This window comes from Astatotilapia calliptera, chromosome 19 (genome assembly GCF_964374335.1).
Source record: "Astatotilapia calliptera chromosome 19, fAstCal68.1, whole genome shotgun sequence".
Taxonomy (NCBI): Eukaryota; Metazoa; Chordata; class Actinopteri; order Cichliformes; family Cichlidae; genus Astatotilapia; species Astatotilapia calliptera.
Window position 1 is genome coordinate 31,461,700 of NC_137440.1, and position 15,717 is coordinate 31,477,416.

Below are 15,717 nucleotides of genomic sequence, written 5' to 3' on the forward strand. Positions count from 1 at the left end.
TGAGTAAAGAAATGAAGGAGGAGAACGCACTGAGCCACAGTGTCTGGAACACAGGTGCTGACACTACAGGCCACCTGGCTGTGTTTACATGCCGCACGCATGCACACCCCCTCTGCAACAGTAGCCAGGAGACGAGGTCTATATTTAGCAGAGGCAGAGATATGAGATGCAAACTAACAGAGGATCATCTTAACTCAATCAAGTCATTACTCTCGAAATAATTATCCACTCAAAGGAGTGTGATTTATTTATTAATGCTCCTTGTTTTCTCCATGTGCCTTGCATCTAAAGACAGAGCAGTGTGCGCTCGCGTATGTCGCCACTCACTCTTCTCTTGAGGGGACCCAGACGAGCAGATTTGACATCGGGCGCCTGGTACGAGAGCCAGAGACCCGCGGCCACGTGCATGATGAAGCAGATCGAGTCCCCGTATTTAATCTCAGCCACTCCCATTCCCTCGATGTCGCGCTTGGGGCTCTGCTCCAGCTTCTCCTGCACAGAAAGGAAGGAAAAGAGACCCAGATTTGCTCTTAATCAAACCACGACCAAATATTAGCTGCATCTACAACTTAAAGCTCTCCGCCCATCACAAGCAAGAAGGCTGTATTTGTTTTGCTTTTAGGATTAGATGTAAATAATGTAAATCAAGTCAGCTGCTTAACATATTCTGCAAGACATGCTTCAGATCCACATTGGAAGGGGGTCAGTAATTGGTTCAGCATCACTATTCATTTCAAGAAACTATATTGAACAGAGTAGTTAAACGGTCGCTTCAGTTAGAGTCGGCAAGTTCAGCTAAATTAACCTCAATGGTGTCGTTTTCGCTCGTCCAATAATTCTTGCAATTTTCATTGTCCTTGAAAAAGCTGTGATTTTCCAGCCCAAGGATATTTGGCAGTTCATTCGTAAAAGGTTAATAGGTGATCCTTCATAAAGCCTTCTTGCTGGTGTTTAAATGGGAAAGGGTGTGGCTGATCCTGTATGATGCAGTTCATTTCTGTGTGCATGTGTCCTTACCTTAGAGGCTCTGAAGCAGAAGGCCGTTGCAACGGTGTCAGACCTCTCCCGATCCTGAAGCACCAGCCCCCTGTCCTCCGTTAGAGCCAGGTAGTGACCGGTGGTCAGGTGCCGTAGCCGGAAGGGCTGACCCCAGCGGATGTGGCTCCCGCTCCAGCTGTCAACGCCACAACCGCACATTAATATTAAGCATACACAAAAATGTTCAGTTCACAAACCCAGGGAGATTTGCTAATTAGCTGATCTAAAAAAAACTGCTGCCAGCTGTTAATTATCTAGTAGATATGAATTGAATCAGTTGGAAACGGATGAAAACATTTTTGTAATTATGCACCTTTTTTTTCCTTTTTAGGAAACAGGAAAGTCTAAACAAACAGCATCAAAAACATGGCAGAAATCAAAGGGGAACGGCAGCAAAGACAGAGGGAAAGAGAAAGAGGGGATAAGGCAGAGGCCAAAGTGCAGCAGTGAGGAAAGGAGAACAGATAAAATGGAAACAATGAACAAAAGACAGAAAAGAAAGGTGGAAAGGACAGCGATGAACTAAACAAAAACAAAGGAGAGAGTTACAGGAAGAAAGGCAACAGATAAAAGATCACATGAAACACAAAACCACCTGATTCGGAGTGGCTCCAGCCTCCACAAGGACCTCGCCTTGGCACCAGCTTTACCCGTCTCATAGTTGACTATCCTGAGGATGAGAGAGAAGCATGAGTGTGTGTGTGTGCGTGGGCAGATGCTTTAACTGTCTAGCTGCCACGGACACTCTCAAGGTCATTCATCCCGGCCCTCTCTCCTCTCATTTGTCACACTGATATTCACAGACAAGATGTTTGACTTTGGCACATAAGCACGCTGTTTTTACTCTGCCGACTGCGGCGTCACATCCTTCAAACACAGACGAGTCCCGATAAATCGCAGCTACGCCGTCTCTCAGTGATATGGGTGACTAGGTCCCAAGATAAAAGAAATCGCTCATCGACCCCTTGGTGACAGTTTGGAGTGCGTTTGATCTGCCCCAGAAAAATGTGAGACCTCTAAAAAGCACGCTCCATCTGTGAAATATCAAGGAGTAAAAGCCAAAGCTAGAAATTAGAATTAAATCTAATCCTGCTCCGGTCTAAAAACAGAAACTGTGTGCACATCGTGTGTATCACAGAGGAAGACGCACACATCTTTTGGCACCTGGCTGAATGTGTACGGGCCCGTGTAGTGCCCGCTGTTTTGACCCACTTCAGGCCCAGTGTGCCATTATTCAGCGCTCTGCCTTATGTGAGTTGGCACCAAGCAGCTATGCTGTAGGTAAAAATAACACCGCAGCCATTTTGGCTCCCGTGGGGAGGGGGGCGGGGTTACACTGGTCACAGAGCGTGGTGGAAACAGAGGGCTGGCAGCTCCATTAGCTTCTCATGTGCTGTGTAACTACTTTAGCTTTGCCCCTGCGATGCTGTGTTAGGCACCTCTGCTGCTCTTCACTCTGGTCTGATCCCGGGATTGTAACAACCTCGTCATGTCCGTGGAACAGCCGCATCACGTGACCACCTAACAGGTAGCCTATTGGAGAAGGACAAAGAAAAGATTTGGCATCTCAGAGATGAAATCAGGAAAAATAGACAATCCATATCACAGAGGTTTAAGTGTTTAACTGCCATATTTAAGTGTTTTACCCATTTTTAAATACAGTTAGAAACATTAAACTCGTTGCAAATTTAGCCACTGTCACCTGGATTTGACTGAATATGCAGAAAATTCAAATTATATGGGCTGCAAAATTCATCACAACACTGTCTTCAAGTATATTTGTCTCTCTTTTTTACCTGAAGGTATATCAAATGATTATGTAAAGTCTCTACCTTCTTCTATGTTGCTACCAGAGCAGATGGGATGGACGTTCCACAGAGTCTGCATGAAGGAAGCGTCCACCTGGATGTTGCCACTTGAGATGGATAAATGCTGCAGGAAAGAGCACATCCAGCTTTCACTTTTGTGTACAACTACAGAAATATGCAAGTGACAGCACTGTGATCTTATGAGCAATCAGCAATGTATCTACATCTTTACGAGCCACATGTTTGATTTGGCAAAACCTTCACATCAGATGCCCTACCTGACGTGACCTCCCCCATTTATGTGAGCTTGGGATCGACACTAGGAGTGCACTTGCTTGTGACCTGGGTTTGTAATGCATGATTGTATTGATTCAACTTGAAAAGGATGATGAGTTGTCAGTTGGAGCTTGAAAGTCTATTACCACTGATGCAGAAGAAGACTCCAATTTATCGATGAGCGCTCAGGGATACACAAACAGATTATAATGTAGAGAATATGTGTGTGTGTGTGGTTTCCACAGTGTTTGTGCATCCAAAAAACAAATTTTGTGGCAGCTGTGTCCTGATCATCCTCCTTCCCCAGAGTCTCCTGCAGCCCTCTCGGTGCTTGTGTGTCTTCACATACCACAGTGTGTGTGACAGCTGGGACAGACTACCAGATTGGCATTGCTGACTGTAAGGCGATAGTGGTCATCTGTCCGTGCCCCCAACTGCCGTGGGGCTGTAAGCACCGCCTGGCTGCTGTCACAAACTTCACGGATCGTGGAGAACATGTTTCCCAGGGTTAGCGTCCGAGTCCGTGTGCTCAGTGGGCAAAGTTAGTCTAAAAGTGAAAGTTACCCGCTGCTGAAAAAGTTAGAATCATAGCTGCAGAGGAGAGGAATGTTTGGGCGTGACCAGAATGATTACGTAGGAGCTTGATTTGAAAAGGCACTGGAAGCAAAGAAATCATAATCCCCCCCAGAGATCAGACGTGATGCAGTGCAGATCAAATTTTGCTTAATGTAATTGTATGCATTTTTGCAGTCATCCGGAGGGGGAAAAAAGTTGTTGCTTTTAATGTTAAGCCTCCAGCTGGAGAGAGGTCACGGAGAGAGCTGCAGCATGTGGTAACAGGATTGCTATAATCTGAAATTTTGCCACATCAGGGGAGTAGAATTGATGCGCTCCTACCAAGACCTCTGTGTTATGATCACTCAAATGCACGCACACACACACATACACACCGGCAAACACTAGACTTACAAGGTATCGCTCTGAGGACACGCTGACGAGGATGAGGTCATCGCCGATGCGTACTTTCTCTCCCTCTGATCTCTGCTTGGAGGCTGGATGGATTGTCCACCAGCAAGCCTCACCTGCAACAGTAAGCGCACGCATACACAAACACGTTTCTTCTATATTTTTAATCAAACACCACTGCCCAAATACCCCCTGTAATTACTAATATTGTCGCAGTGGGCTGAAGATGAGGGCACATGGGTCACCGCAGCAAGATTTTCAAGTGAAATTGAGGCGACTGCTCATCGAGCGTATCACATGATGCAATTAACAAGTGCAAACAGAAGTGGGTCCAGGTATCAGCCTGCCACACATGAGGGTGTTAAATATTCTGCACAGATGAAATCATAGCTGACAACAAGAAGCACAAAGTAAGTGTACACTGCTTCACTGTGGGAGGGGGGGTATCAACTGAGATTCTGAAAAGACAAACAGTGAAATTCACTCGCAAACTAACGAAGAGCGGGAAGAAAGATAAAGAGGGGACTTTCAGACAGCGAAGAGGAGGTTAGATAGATTTAAAGAAGCAGACGGAGGCGGAACAAAGACGGAGAGAGACAGGCGTAGCGACAATGACAAAGGGAACGGAGGAAGATAAAAGGGAACTGCACCGGAGCTTTTATTTACCTGTTGAATCCTCCTGCAGGCCGACATCAAAGGAAAGCTTATCTGTCTGTGACCTTGATGTCTTCAAACAGGCCAGGTACTGTGGTCAACACACACATCAAACCACAAAAGACAGAGCTGTCACACGCTTCCTGTATTTGACAAGGGTCATTTTTGATATACCGTATAAATCAACCGTTATAATCTGTCGTGATTTGTTTAGCGGGGATTGTTTGAGATCTCTCACCATAGAGCTGAAGGAATGCCGCAGGAGGATGGCGTGTCCGTACAGCAGAGTCTTGTGTCCGCCACTCTGCGCTGCCTATAGAGACGATTCACAAACACATGTACACAAGCGCATAGTTACATGTCAGCTCAGTGTTCTGTCAGAACAACCCCAGTGGTCTCCCTCCAACCGCTTCAATCGAACCTCTGACACTGAATGTTGACCTCATCGACGACTAGGGTGACCTCAAGCTGGGGGCACGCATCTCCTGGGGAGGGTTTGCACCCAGTCTCTCCAATGAACACATGCAATCTGCTCCTGTATCCGTGAGTGAGCAGGATACGGGCTCATCTTTCCAGCACTCCAGCTACAGGAATGTGGGAGGATGCACACTGTAAACTACTGTCAGTCTCTGGATGCAATGTCAGTATTAGCAGACAATGACTCCATCGCCTTGGGGATTGGGTTAAGATGCAGGAGGGGGAACAATTAATATATCTATTGGGAGAAATGCAAAAGGGGGTGTTTTTTTTTTCTCTTTGGCAATCAACTCCCATGTTACTCACCTTCCTTATGAGCCTCTAGGAAGCATTAAGGTAAGAAAGAGTGTTATTATTCAGAAAAGAGCTACTGTTCTCCTGAGCCTGTCTGCTTTAGGTGGTACAAATTTAGGGCCACACACAGCTGTTACTTATTTAAAGGAATGAAGAAAAAGAAGCTGACAATCTTTTTTTGTGTGTGTTTTACAGTGAAGCCACTGGAAAACAAATATTTTCTACAAGCCAAGCAGGATACTAACTATACAGTATGTTTCCAGCAAAGCTGAGTTTATTCTATGCAATTTTACAAAATTGTAGTTACGTAATATCCAAGCACTATGTGAATCATGGCTCGTTTTATAAAATCATAGTGTGGTCCTACATCTTCTTTTGCCGCGTTTCTATTTCTCTCTCTATCCCCCTCAGTTGGCTACTGGGACAATAGCGGGCCTGTGATTTGATGCAGTTGTGTTCTGCAGACTGCAGTACTGGCTTTCAGGCTTCTTCTGTGCTGCTGGTAACTGCTCTAAGCTGGCTGAGGGGCTGAGTCTAATGCAGTGAGGCATGCAGCACTGCAATCACCACAGCGGATAAACCCCAAACTCACTTTCCTGTCCCAATGACGGGCTGTGCATGATCAGCAAGAAAAGTTATTTTCTAAATGTAGAGACACATTGCAGCAAAAACGTAATATAACTTAAGCATGTGAAAAGAGCAAAGCTGTTATAACCCCTGGATGAATGAACCATATGGGAGAAAACTTTTGAATGATGCTGTCTCCAACTATAGATCACAAACCGCCGTATCCAGTGCCAGAAATAATTATTATTTGATCCAATGCTGAAACTGCAATTTTGTTCATTTACGTAGAAATGAAAAGTCTCAGATTTTCATGATAGAGAGCAACTACAGAAAAAATACAATACTCAAAAGTTATAAATCAGTTTCCACGTCATTTAATATTTGATCTCTTACAATCCAGCCTACCTCCAACAGACTAGGTGTATGTCCATGTGGCACACAGATTACAATCAATTAATCAATCAATTACAGATATTCTGTTACCTTCACACCAAGCTTGGGCAGCTGTTGGTTTGGTTATTCAGAAATAGAAGAAATATAAAATAACTATCAATCGCCCTGAGTCTGGAACTCCATGCAAGATCTTGCCTCATGGGATGAGGATAATCATGAAAAAGGCAGTGTATTAGCCCTATGAGCTTGTTAGTGATCTGAAGGCAATTGGGACCATTGGTAACACACTATAATGGATTGAAATCTGGCAGCACCTGCAACACCCCCCCAAGGCACACGTACAGGCTTGTCTTAAGTTATGAATTAGGAATCATTTAAGAATCTAAATGATTCAGAAAAGATTGGGAGAAAGTAATGAAGTCAGATGAAACCAAAACGATGCTCTTTGGCACTTTTTCTGCTAAGTTACAGGATGACTTCACTACACTGACAGCCAGTGGATGGGAAGATGTAGCATAATATATCAGATGAGAACCTCCTTCCTTCAGTTAACATAGGTCTTTCAGCATGACAGTGACACATCACCAAGGTAACAAAGGAGTAGCTAAAGAAGAAGACCATTATGGTTATGGAGTAGCCTAGCCAGTCTCCAGACCTCAGTCCTACAGAAAATCTGTGGAGGAAGCTGAAGCATTAAGACAAATTACTTATTCCACTGAATGACATGCAAATCATTCTTTAATTCATAACTTTATTAAATTCATTCATTCACTTCCGCTTATCCTTTTCAGGGTCGCGGGGGGCGCTGGAGCCTATCCCAGCTGTCATAGGGCGAGAGGCGGGGTCCACCCTGGACAGGTCGCCAGTCTGTCGCAGGGCCAACACACAGGGACAGACAATTTGGATTATCCACTTAACCTACAAGTTTATTAAATGTGTTTTTTTCTGGAACTCTGGTTGATATACTGTTTCTCAACATTTAAATGAAACTACCAGGAAAATTGAGAGAAATTATGGATTTCTTTGGAAGCGAGCAAACTTACAAATTCAGCTGGGGATCAAATAATTATTTCCCCACTGCATGGTGTGTGAGCCTGCAGCAGGTATTCCCCAGTGACCAGTCTTACCACTCGCCCATTCTGACCAGCAACCCTCCAATATGGGCTGGGATACTTTATATTAGTAAAGACAAATTTGCACTTAGTAATTATTAGTGGATACTGATCTGAATGCGGCCTGGCATTTACACTAGTTGCTGTGTGTTGTCTTTGCAGGTACCTTGTTGTGCCCTTTGTGTCTCTGTGCCTTCCGGCTAAAACCGCTTGAACTGCCTGAACTCAACAACCATTTGCTCCAGCCACTGTCTATTGATGAGCCCATCTGTTCAAAGACATATTGATTTCAGAGCCTCAGCCGAGACATATTCAACCTCCATTTCCCCTTTAATGGCGCTTCCTCCAGTGACATTTCAGTGCAGGCAAGAATGATGAATAGGTAGACAATATCGAAAACAGATAAACGTGAGAGGAGAGAACGCACTCGAGTGACACGGTTCAAATTGCCAATCCAAGAAGTCTAAAAAGTCTCTGGAGTATTTGCTACACGGGTACGTAAAGTGAGACGGGTTACAATATAAATGTTTGCGATAAGTAAATCCAATAGGTGTATGTACACGAGAATTCATCTCAAAAATAAGGTCAATTTGATCTTTGAATTTAGTGTTTATAGTTTTTTTTTATTGATTAAAGGAGGAAAAGAGGTCAAAATACTTCTCTACTCTCAGCCAGCTGGAGGCATCGTTAGAGTCTCAGTCTGACTGACAGTCTGCTCAGACTCGAGCAGACAACGTTTATTTATTTATTCCTTTTTTAACTGATTGTAAAGTAGGAACCAAAATCAGCAGCTTAACTGACCTAAGTAACATTTCCTGTCATTCCTGTTTTATCAGGTTTGAACATTTGTTTTAGATGCTTATGCATCGTAATGTAACATCATATCAGCAGCATATCACCGTGGGCAGCACGGTGGCACGGTGGTTAGCACTGTTGCCTCACAGCAAGAAGGTCCTGAGTTCAGTTTCTATGTGGAGTTTGCACGTTCTCCCGTGTTTGTGTGGGTACTCCGGCTTCCTCCCACAGTCCAAAGACATGCACTTAGTGGGGGTGGGTTAATTGGCCATAGGTCTCTGTCTCTGTCTATGTGTATGTGTTAGCCCTGCGACAGACCGGCGACCTGGCCAGGGTGTTACCCCGTCTCTCGTCCTAAGACAGCTAGGATAGGCTCCAGCCCCGCCGAAACCCCGAAAAACGATAAGCGAATGGATGAGTGACATCTCGAGCTCTAGTTCACACCTTGTCTATTATTTGTAGTAGAAGTAGTGTTTCTGTTTGTGCTCCTGCTTTGGTTCTTTTGTGTTTCTTTGTCGTGGCATCCTGGCTATCTTCACTTGTACGTTAGTTGAATTTCACCTGTTTCAGTTTCCTAATCAGCCCTTAGTGTATAAATAGTCCTGTGTTGCTCTTTGTGGTATTGTATGTTGTCCTTTTCATTTTCTGTGTTTTCCCATGTTGCTATTTCCTGTGTCTTTTTGGAGTTCACTTCCTGTTTTCCTCTGTTTGGTCTGAATTTGTGTGAACTGAACTGAAGTATTTCAATGTTACAGCTGAGCAGATAAAAAGCAGGTGCAAAGTGATGCCTGCAGAGCCCCTTTCTCATTGAGTGCAGAGGAGGAGCAGAGGCCAGTAGTACGAAGCAGGATTTGGGTTTTCAGTATTACAAAGGCAGTTCACTTCTTAGCAGACTGCATCACCATGGCAACTTATACTGCAGATCTAACCTGATACTGAGTAGGATATCCTTGAGATTAGCGATCAGCATGTGTGAAATCACCACCTACTGACCAATCAGTTCTCCGGAAAATGGTGTCACTACTATTCCAGCATTACCTGCGAGATATTCCTGGAAGGGTGAAGATGGTAAGAGCATCTCAATTCGTTTAATCGAGTCTGAAGTCATTGTCTCTCCCCGATGAGCATCAGTAAGACATTTAGATTCGTCTTCCATGTTGTAGTTGACCTTATACCAAATGTTTCCAAAGCACTTCACTCAACAATCTCTCTCTCTCACACACACACACACACACACACACACACACACACACACACACACACACACACACACACACACACACACACACACACACACACACAGCTGCTTTGTCTGCAGTAGCTGTGTTGCTTGCTGCCTGCTCTGCCAGTAGATCTCTCCATGTGTGTGATTGGCAAGATGCTGCCAACGCAGCCCCATTCATGTGAACGCACTCACAGCTCCACTGGGAAACCCTGGGTTGACTTATTGACTTGATTACACCTTCCTGTGTCTGCTTAGCCTGACTGCCAGTGTCGGTGCAAGTGAAGCCAGATAACAGAAAAATATTCAGAGTATGTTGAACTTGATTCACAGCACAGAGCCCAGGACAAGATGTGTGTTTATGTTTGCTAGCTAGATACAAATGAGACTTGAGCAGCTAAATTTGGTTGTTTAAAATCTATGGCTCAAACTGTCATCTGGCTGATAGTGAGTCAGTGTGGCTGACAAAACGAATTTGATTGGCTATGTGGAAACAAGTTTGCCTTCTACAGAGATGAGGGACGAACAGAAGGCCAAACAAATTAGCGATAAGGAGACGATGTTTTGATGCCAGACTGAAATGTAAATCGGTGCATAATTCCTTTCCCAAAAGGAGAAGAGAGAGAGGCAAGCTAACTCCAGTGTTATTTTAAGCCTTTTAAAGGTGCTGATGCAAGAAGGATGGTCAACCATGTTCATTTGAGCTTTGATCTAGCGTTTAATATTTTGGAGCTCCCTTTTTCTCTGCCGCAGCTCGCAATTTCCTGCTAACACCGCCCACAGCAGCAGTGGAACCAATGGTCTTGACTCGTGTCATTCTGCTGCACAGACAAGATCCACTCCTGACATCTCCATTTATCTCTGAAGTAAAGCCATTAAATATGTGCCTTAACAACTAAAGATTTATGGAAATTCTCACATCCTTAACCACATGGTATTAAAGGATGAACAGACCAAATCATGCAGAGAGCTTATGAGACTAAATCAATCGTGATCGCTTTCAGTCTCCTTCCAGAAATGTTCGTATCAGATCAGCTGTTTGCATCATGCTATAGCGTCTCTCACAGCATACAGCTGCTATGATTAGAAGAAGATGCTGTGACAAATGAGAGCTTATTCTATGAGGAGGGTAGCACAAAACAAATGATGCTGCACTGAGCATTCATCTGAATCCCCCGAAGACAAGACAAATGTTAATCTGACGCTAATCCAACATTGGAGACGCTCTAGTTCTCCAGCAAAAATCAAGTTATATAACAAGTAATTCTTTATGGAAAACCTTATTGGGAAGTCTGTATGAAACCCAATCAGGTACTTTGTACCGATTGGGTTTCAATCAGACGGAAATACTAGATTGAAGAAACCAGTTGTACCATCGTTTCAAAGAAAATTATTTAGGTGTGTAATAAACTATGACTTCTAAAGACAAATTTCACAGGTGGCGTGTCGTAAAAGTCAAACCAGAGATCAATGAGGGTAGAAAAGAAGAGCAAAGGATGCACTGCAGTGTGCAAAGGGATGAGAGGGGAATGGCATGAGCAGTGAACATACCCACTGATCCAGGCTGCGTGTCTATCACGTGAAAGATGGATTATACACAGAAAATAGAAGATAAAGATGGTAGAATTATATATCATAGAAATGTAAAAGAGCAGGAAACACACTTGCAGCACAGGAAAGGTTGACGAATGAGTGCAGATTACTGCAAAATTTGAAACGTGTTCAGTTCTCCCTACTACACGATCCTCTTTACTTTCACTATGTGGGTACAGGACTGCGCAAAAGTCTTTAGCAGCCCTTCATTTCTTTATGTTTCGCTCGGTAAACAGGAACTAGGTGCTCTGATTTATTGAAACGTGCAAATATTCAAGGAAATACAGAATATATAAGAGCAGATAAATAGAATTTGTACAACTCTATTTTTAAACTTGAAAGTCAATATTTAATATGACCACCTTTTTTCTTCTCTCTGTCATTTCTTTAAGTAGTCTTCGGGAATTGTTCATGCTTCTTGAATGAAATTCAAAGCTCTTTTTTGGATGTTGGCTGCCTTTTGTTTTGTTTTCTGTCAACATGATCCCACACTGCCTCAGTAATGTTGAGGTCCCAGCTCTGGGGAAGCCAGTCCATGACTGAGAGTGTTACACTGTCTGTTTTTCTATCCAGTTATCCTTTTCCTGCTTTGGCAGTCTGCTTGGGATCGCTGTCATGCTGGAGAATGAAGCCACTGCCAATCAGATGTTTTCAACATGGTACTGCACAGTGGATCAAATCTGATACTCCTTTGCTGCATTCATAATTCTATCAATTTTGACCACACCACCAGCTGAAATGCAGCCTCGTATCATGCCAGAGCCTCCGCCATGTTGGTCGTATACACTCTGTGTTGCTTGCCTCTACTAACCTCCTCTTCTGTATGTAATGAAGAAAATTTGAATCAAAAGTTTAAAATATAGATTCATCACTGATTCGCTATTCATCGCTGTTCTATCCAATATAACTTAAGCCTTTTCCCCCAATCCGCCCTTTTCGTAATGGCTACTTGACAGCTGGCATTTGGCAAACAGGGATTTCGCTTGGAAGCAAAATCTACAGAAACTAGGAGCAGCTCGAGACTTTTGTACAACGCTGTAAATACAATCCAAATCTACTGTCGACTGATTTTGCATGCAGGCTTTTAATTGCTATTGTACAAAAGAAAATCACGCTGTTTTCTTAAGTGTTAATCAAATGGGCAAAGGTAAACATAACGCATGAAACCTGCAGTAATTTCCCAACATTCAATGGATACATCCACATCAGCATCATGGGTGCCCAGACCTCTTTGCAGCCAGGGTCCCCAGGCTACTGAAACGGGCCTATTTTGCCCATTAAGCTCCTAACAGTTAAGAAAATTCAACTTAGCTGACTGCATTTATTACAGCCGCCTCCTCTGGATATCAGAGCACAGTGAGACATACATTAAATGACTCGGGGATGGTTTATGAAGAATCAAAGAGCTTTTGTGTCTATCTTCACTCACCCCTTCGCTGTTCTGTCCGCTCTTAGCCAGCATCTCCTGCAGGGCTCGCACTGACAGGGACTGTTCCAGCACAAAGGTGCAGATGCAAAGGTCTGGGGGAACATACTGTAACCAAATAAAAGCATCTCTGGTTAAAAACAGTCACAGATGAAATATCTCATTTTTCTAGGCAACATTTTATGAACATTTTTAGCATTTTTTTTCTTTTGAAAAAATAGACATTATATTTATATTTTATTAGTAAATAAAAATGCAAAATAACGGGTTCTGTACAGGATATATCATCTTTACTGGTAGGTAGTATTTTAGAAAGGCTCAATGATGGGGAAAAAATCAATAATTCAAATTTGTGGATATGTTCTCGCATGCATTTTTTTAAAAATATCAAACTATTAATTCATGTTTAGTAAATGACAGCAAAGAAAAAAGATCAAACTAAGCACTCTTCAGTACAGCGTGTTCTCCACCGTGCTCCAAAAGATCCCATCTACAGTGACTCAGCCTTCACCAAAGTGCTAATAATGAAAAGATCACCACTGCAGTTATTCTGCTGTCCATCAAAACTGATTCTGATTTAGTGCTTCAGGAATTTGCTCCATAAGCAAAACATCTTCATACAGCCTGGAAAAAAAGGAAAACAGCTCCCTGAATCTACAGGGATACTCTGATTAGATGCCCACTCATAAAATCTCTGCTGACTGCTGCATTTTTACCCCCACTTGAACCGAGTTCGTCTTAATCGAGTGGGCGATATTCATTAAAAGGTACTTTAAATTCAGATTAAGCGCTTTCAGGTCAGTCTGCGCTCAGATAAGCCAGGTCTTGGAAAGAGCACCATTAAAAAAAATAGGGAAGATGCCAAATCGCTGAACCAGGGCAGTACTGGAAAAGACAGACGATTCAGAGAAAGGACACGGAAAGCGCCGATGGAGATATTGCAGGGCATAAACACGAGATAAATGACACCAACCCAAAACACCCTCTCTGGCCTCCTTCCCGAGTATCTCAACTGGTCCCAAAGTGGTTCGTTCACACAGGTAAATCTAACCTCATTGAAAAACTTCCCACAACCCAGTGTTATGCTAAAGTACTCAGAAGGCAAATTGAATCTTAACAATGGCCACTACTGTGTTGAATAGAAAGGCTCCAGGCAAGTCAGGGGGAAAAACAGCCGTGACTTTTTATAGAAACACGAGCCAGCGTGTTGGAATTCAAAAATAGTTTTTACGGATACACTTCCACTGACACGCTTGCTGAATTTAGACATCACTGATTTGCTACTTGTCGAGAGATGGTGAGAATTTAGTTTAATTCGAAGAGTCTTAAAAACTCACTTGCTTTCCAGAAGGAAAAAGAACCACACACACAAATGCACTGAAAGAACCAGATTGAGAAAGTGCATAGCTCGATACTTGATGACATGCTCATTAAAGGTAAAGGGATATAGTTTATATCTCTATCTTAACTAAAGGCGCAGATTACTTCTTGCGTGTGAAAGGTTTGTGGTGATGAGCCCACAGTGAACTGGCAGCTAACTCAGAAACTGCAGTTTCCATCAGCCTTTACAGTAGTTTATATGAACTTTATAGACAACTTTACAATGACTGATCTGCAACAAAATCTCTTGTGAAATCCCAAGTCATGGGTTCTGGGTCTGTCGGAGCTTCTTTCAGCACACAACACTCGCAAAACAGCGTTTTAATCATAAGATTTTGACTTCCTGTTTAAATACAAGCTTAGACAAATGTCTCTTGGCTAGTTTCACATGATCAATAGATCTCAATAGTACTGACTAATAAATTATGTGAAAATGCAAATAAAAAATACACTTATATCTTCATTCTTTCATTTCACTTTTCTAAGGAAAATGATGCACTGCACCCTAACCTTGCACATCGCAGATGAAATTATTTGAAAAACATATCAACAGTAGCCAAACCCCATCATCCATTATCGTCATATATAAATATCAAGAACTTCAAAACGAACAGAAAGAATTACAAAGCGTTGGATGGTTAATGTTGACAGATCTGAGTCCACCTTTCAACATAAAAAACAAAAAAGAGTTTTCAAATGTTCAGGAAGTTTATTCCATTCCCTCGCAGCTTTAAAAGAAAAGTCTCTGATTCTGTGTGCAGTGTAAAGGTATGACACGAAGTCTGGGCTGGTGAAACGTCTTTCCTATCTGTTGAGAAGCCGTCCAGCCCTCCTCAAACCTCTCTAGGTCACAACACATGGACCTTTGCCCTCGCCTGGACTAAAACAGGAGGTGGGGAGGGACAGCCTCGAGACACAGGGGAAATAAAAATCAAAGTGACCTGGAGGGGATGGCGACTATAAAGCCCCGTCAAGGAGATAGTTTTGAGGCAGCTTGGCTGACCAATTGTGTGATGAGAGAGCAAGTGTTTTGCGATCGTGGGCGAGGATCGATCGCGTCTTTATTTCTGTCTCCAGACAGAAAGGTCAAGCAGGGTTAAAGCTGACTGTCCTGAGGATGTGGCTTCATCCGCTTCCATTGTTCTTTAGTTTAATTGGGGGCGGCGCTAAAGCTTTTGGCTGGTAATGAAAAGGAATTTAGAAAAATGAGCTGGTTCCAAACAACAAAGACAAGCATCAAAGCTATAATGGTATGCGGGCACAACTCCATAATATTGAATCTCTGACAAGTGAAAGCTGCTGGTCGTATATCACACCAACGGCTTCTCACGAGCTGATTGATGTTGCCACTTACAACGTGCACGCCTTAAATCAGCCTCGTTGCATCATTTTGGTTCTGTCCCCCATTACTAGACTAGTTCACCGAGGAAACGAAGCTTCCTATTCAGTCATCCACCTCTAAATGGACATCTTGGGCTTTTTTCACAGCTATGTTGCTGATCCCAAAGGTGGGGTGATGCCTTTTCATAAAAAAACTACAGGGAATGAAGACAAAGTGCCTGATACGGAGAACATCCATCACACCTGTCAGGTATAATTACCATCCAAAATAGAGTAAAGGCCTAACCTTCCCCTTGAAACACAGATATACTCTTTGTGTGAGCTATGATAGTAAATGTCAGTATTTTGCCAAGTAAAAAACAACTCTTTTCCCTC

The 15,717-nt window shown here is 43.1% G+C and overlaps 1 protein-coding gene across 1 annotated transcript in view; it reads right to left on the bottom strand.

Moving 5' to 3' along the window:
* The window catches only part of LOC113012390 (ryanodine receptor 3), a 108,622-nt gene that overhangs the window by 70,119 nt on the left and 22,786 nt on the right, over positions 1-15,717 (bottom strand). The window contains exons 3-13 of the mRNA XM_080293840.1: positions 12,625-12,729; positions 11,154-11,174; positions 5,526-5,540; positions 4,981-5,055; positions 4,755-4,833; positions 4,092-4,204; positions 2,871-2,970; positions 2,478-2,571; positions 1,634-1,708; positions 1,018-1,174; positions 328-492 (exon numbers count right to left, since the gene is read on the bottom strand). Of these exons, the coding sequence (XP_080149966.1) occupies positions 328-492; positions 1,018-1,174; positions 1,634-1,708; positions 2,478-2,571; positions 2,871-2,970; positions 4,092-4,204; positions 4,755-4,833; positions 4,981-5,055; positions 5,526-5,540; positions 11,154-11,174; positions 12,625-12,729 (999 nt within the window). The remainder of the gene's footprint in view (positions 1-327; positions 493-1,017; positions 1,175-1,633; positions 1,709-2,477; positions 2,572-2,870; positions 2,971-4,091; positions 4,205-4,754; positions 4,834-4,980; positions 5,056-5,525; positions 5,541-11,153; positions 11,175-12,624; positions 12,730-15,717) is intronic.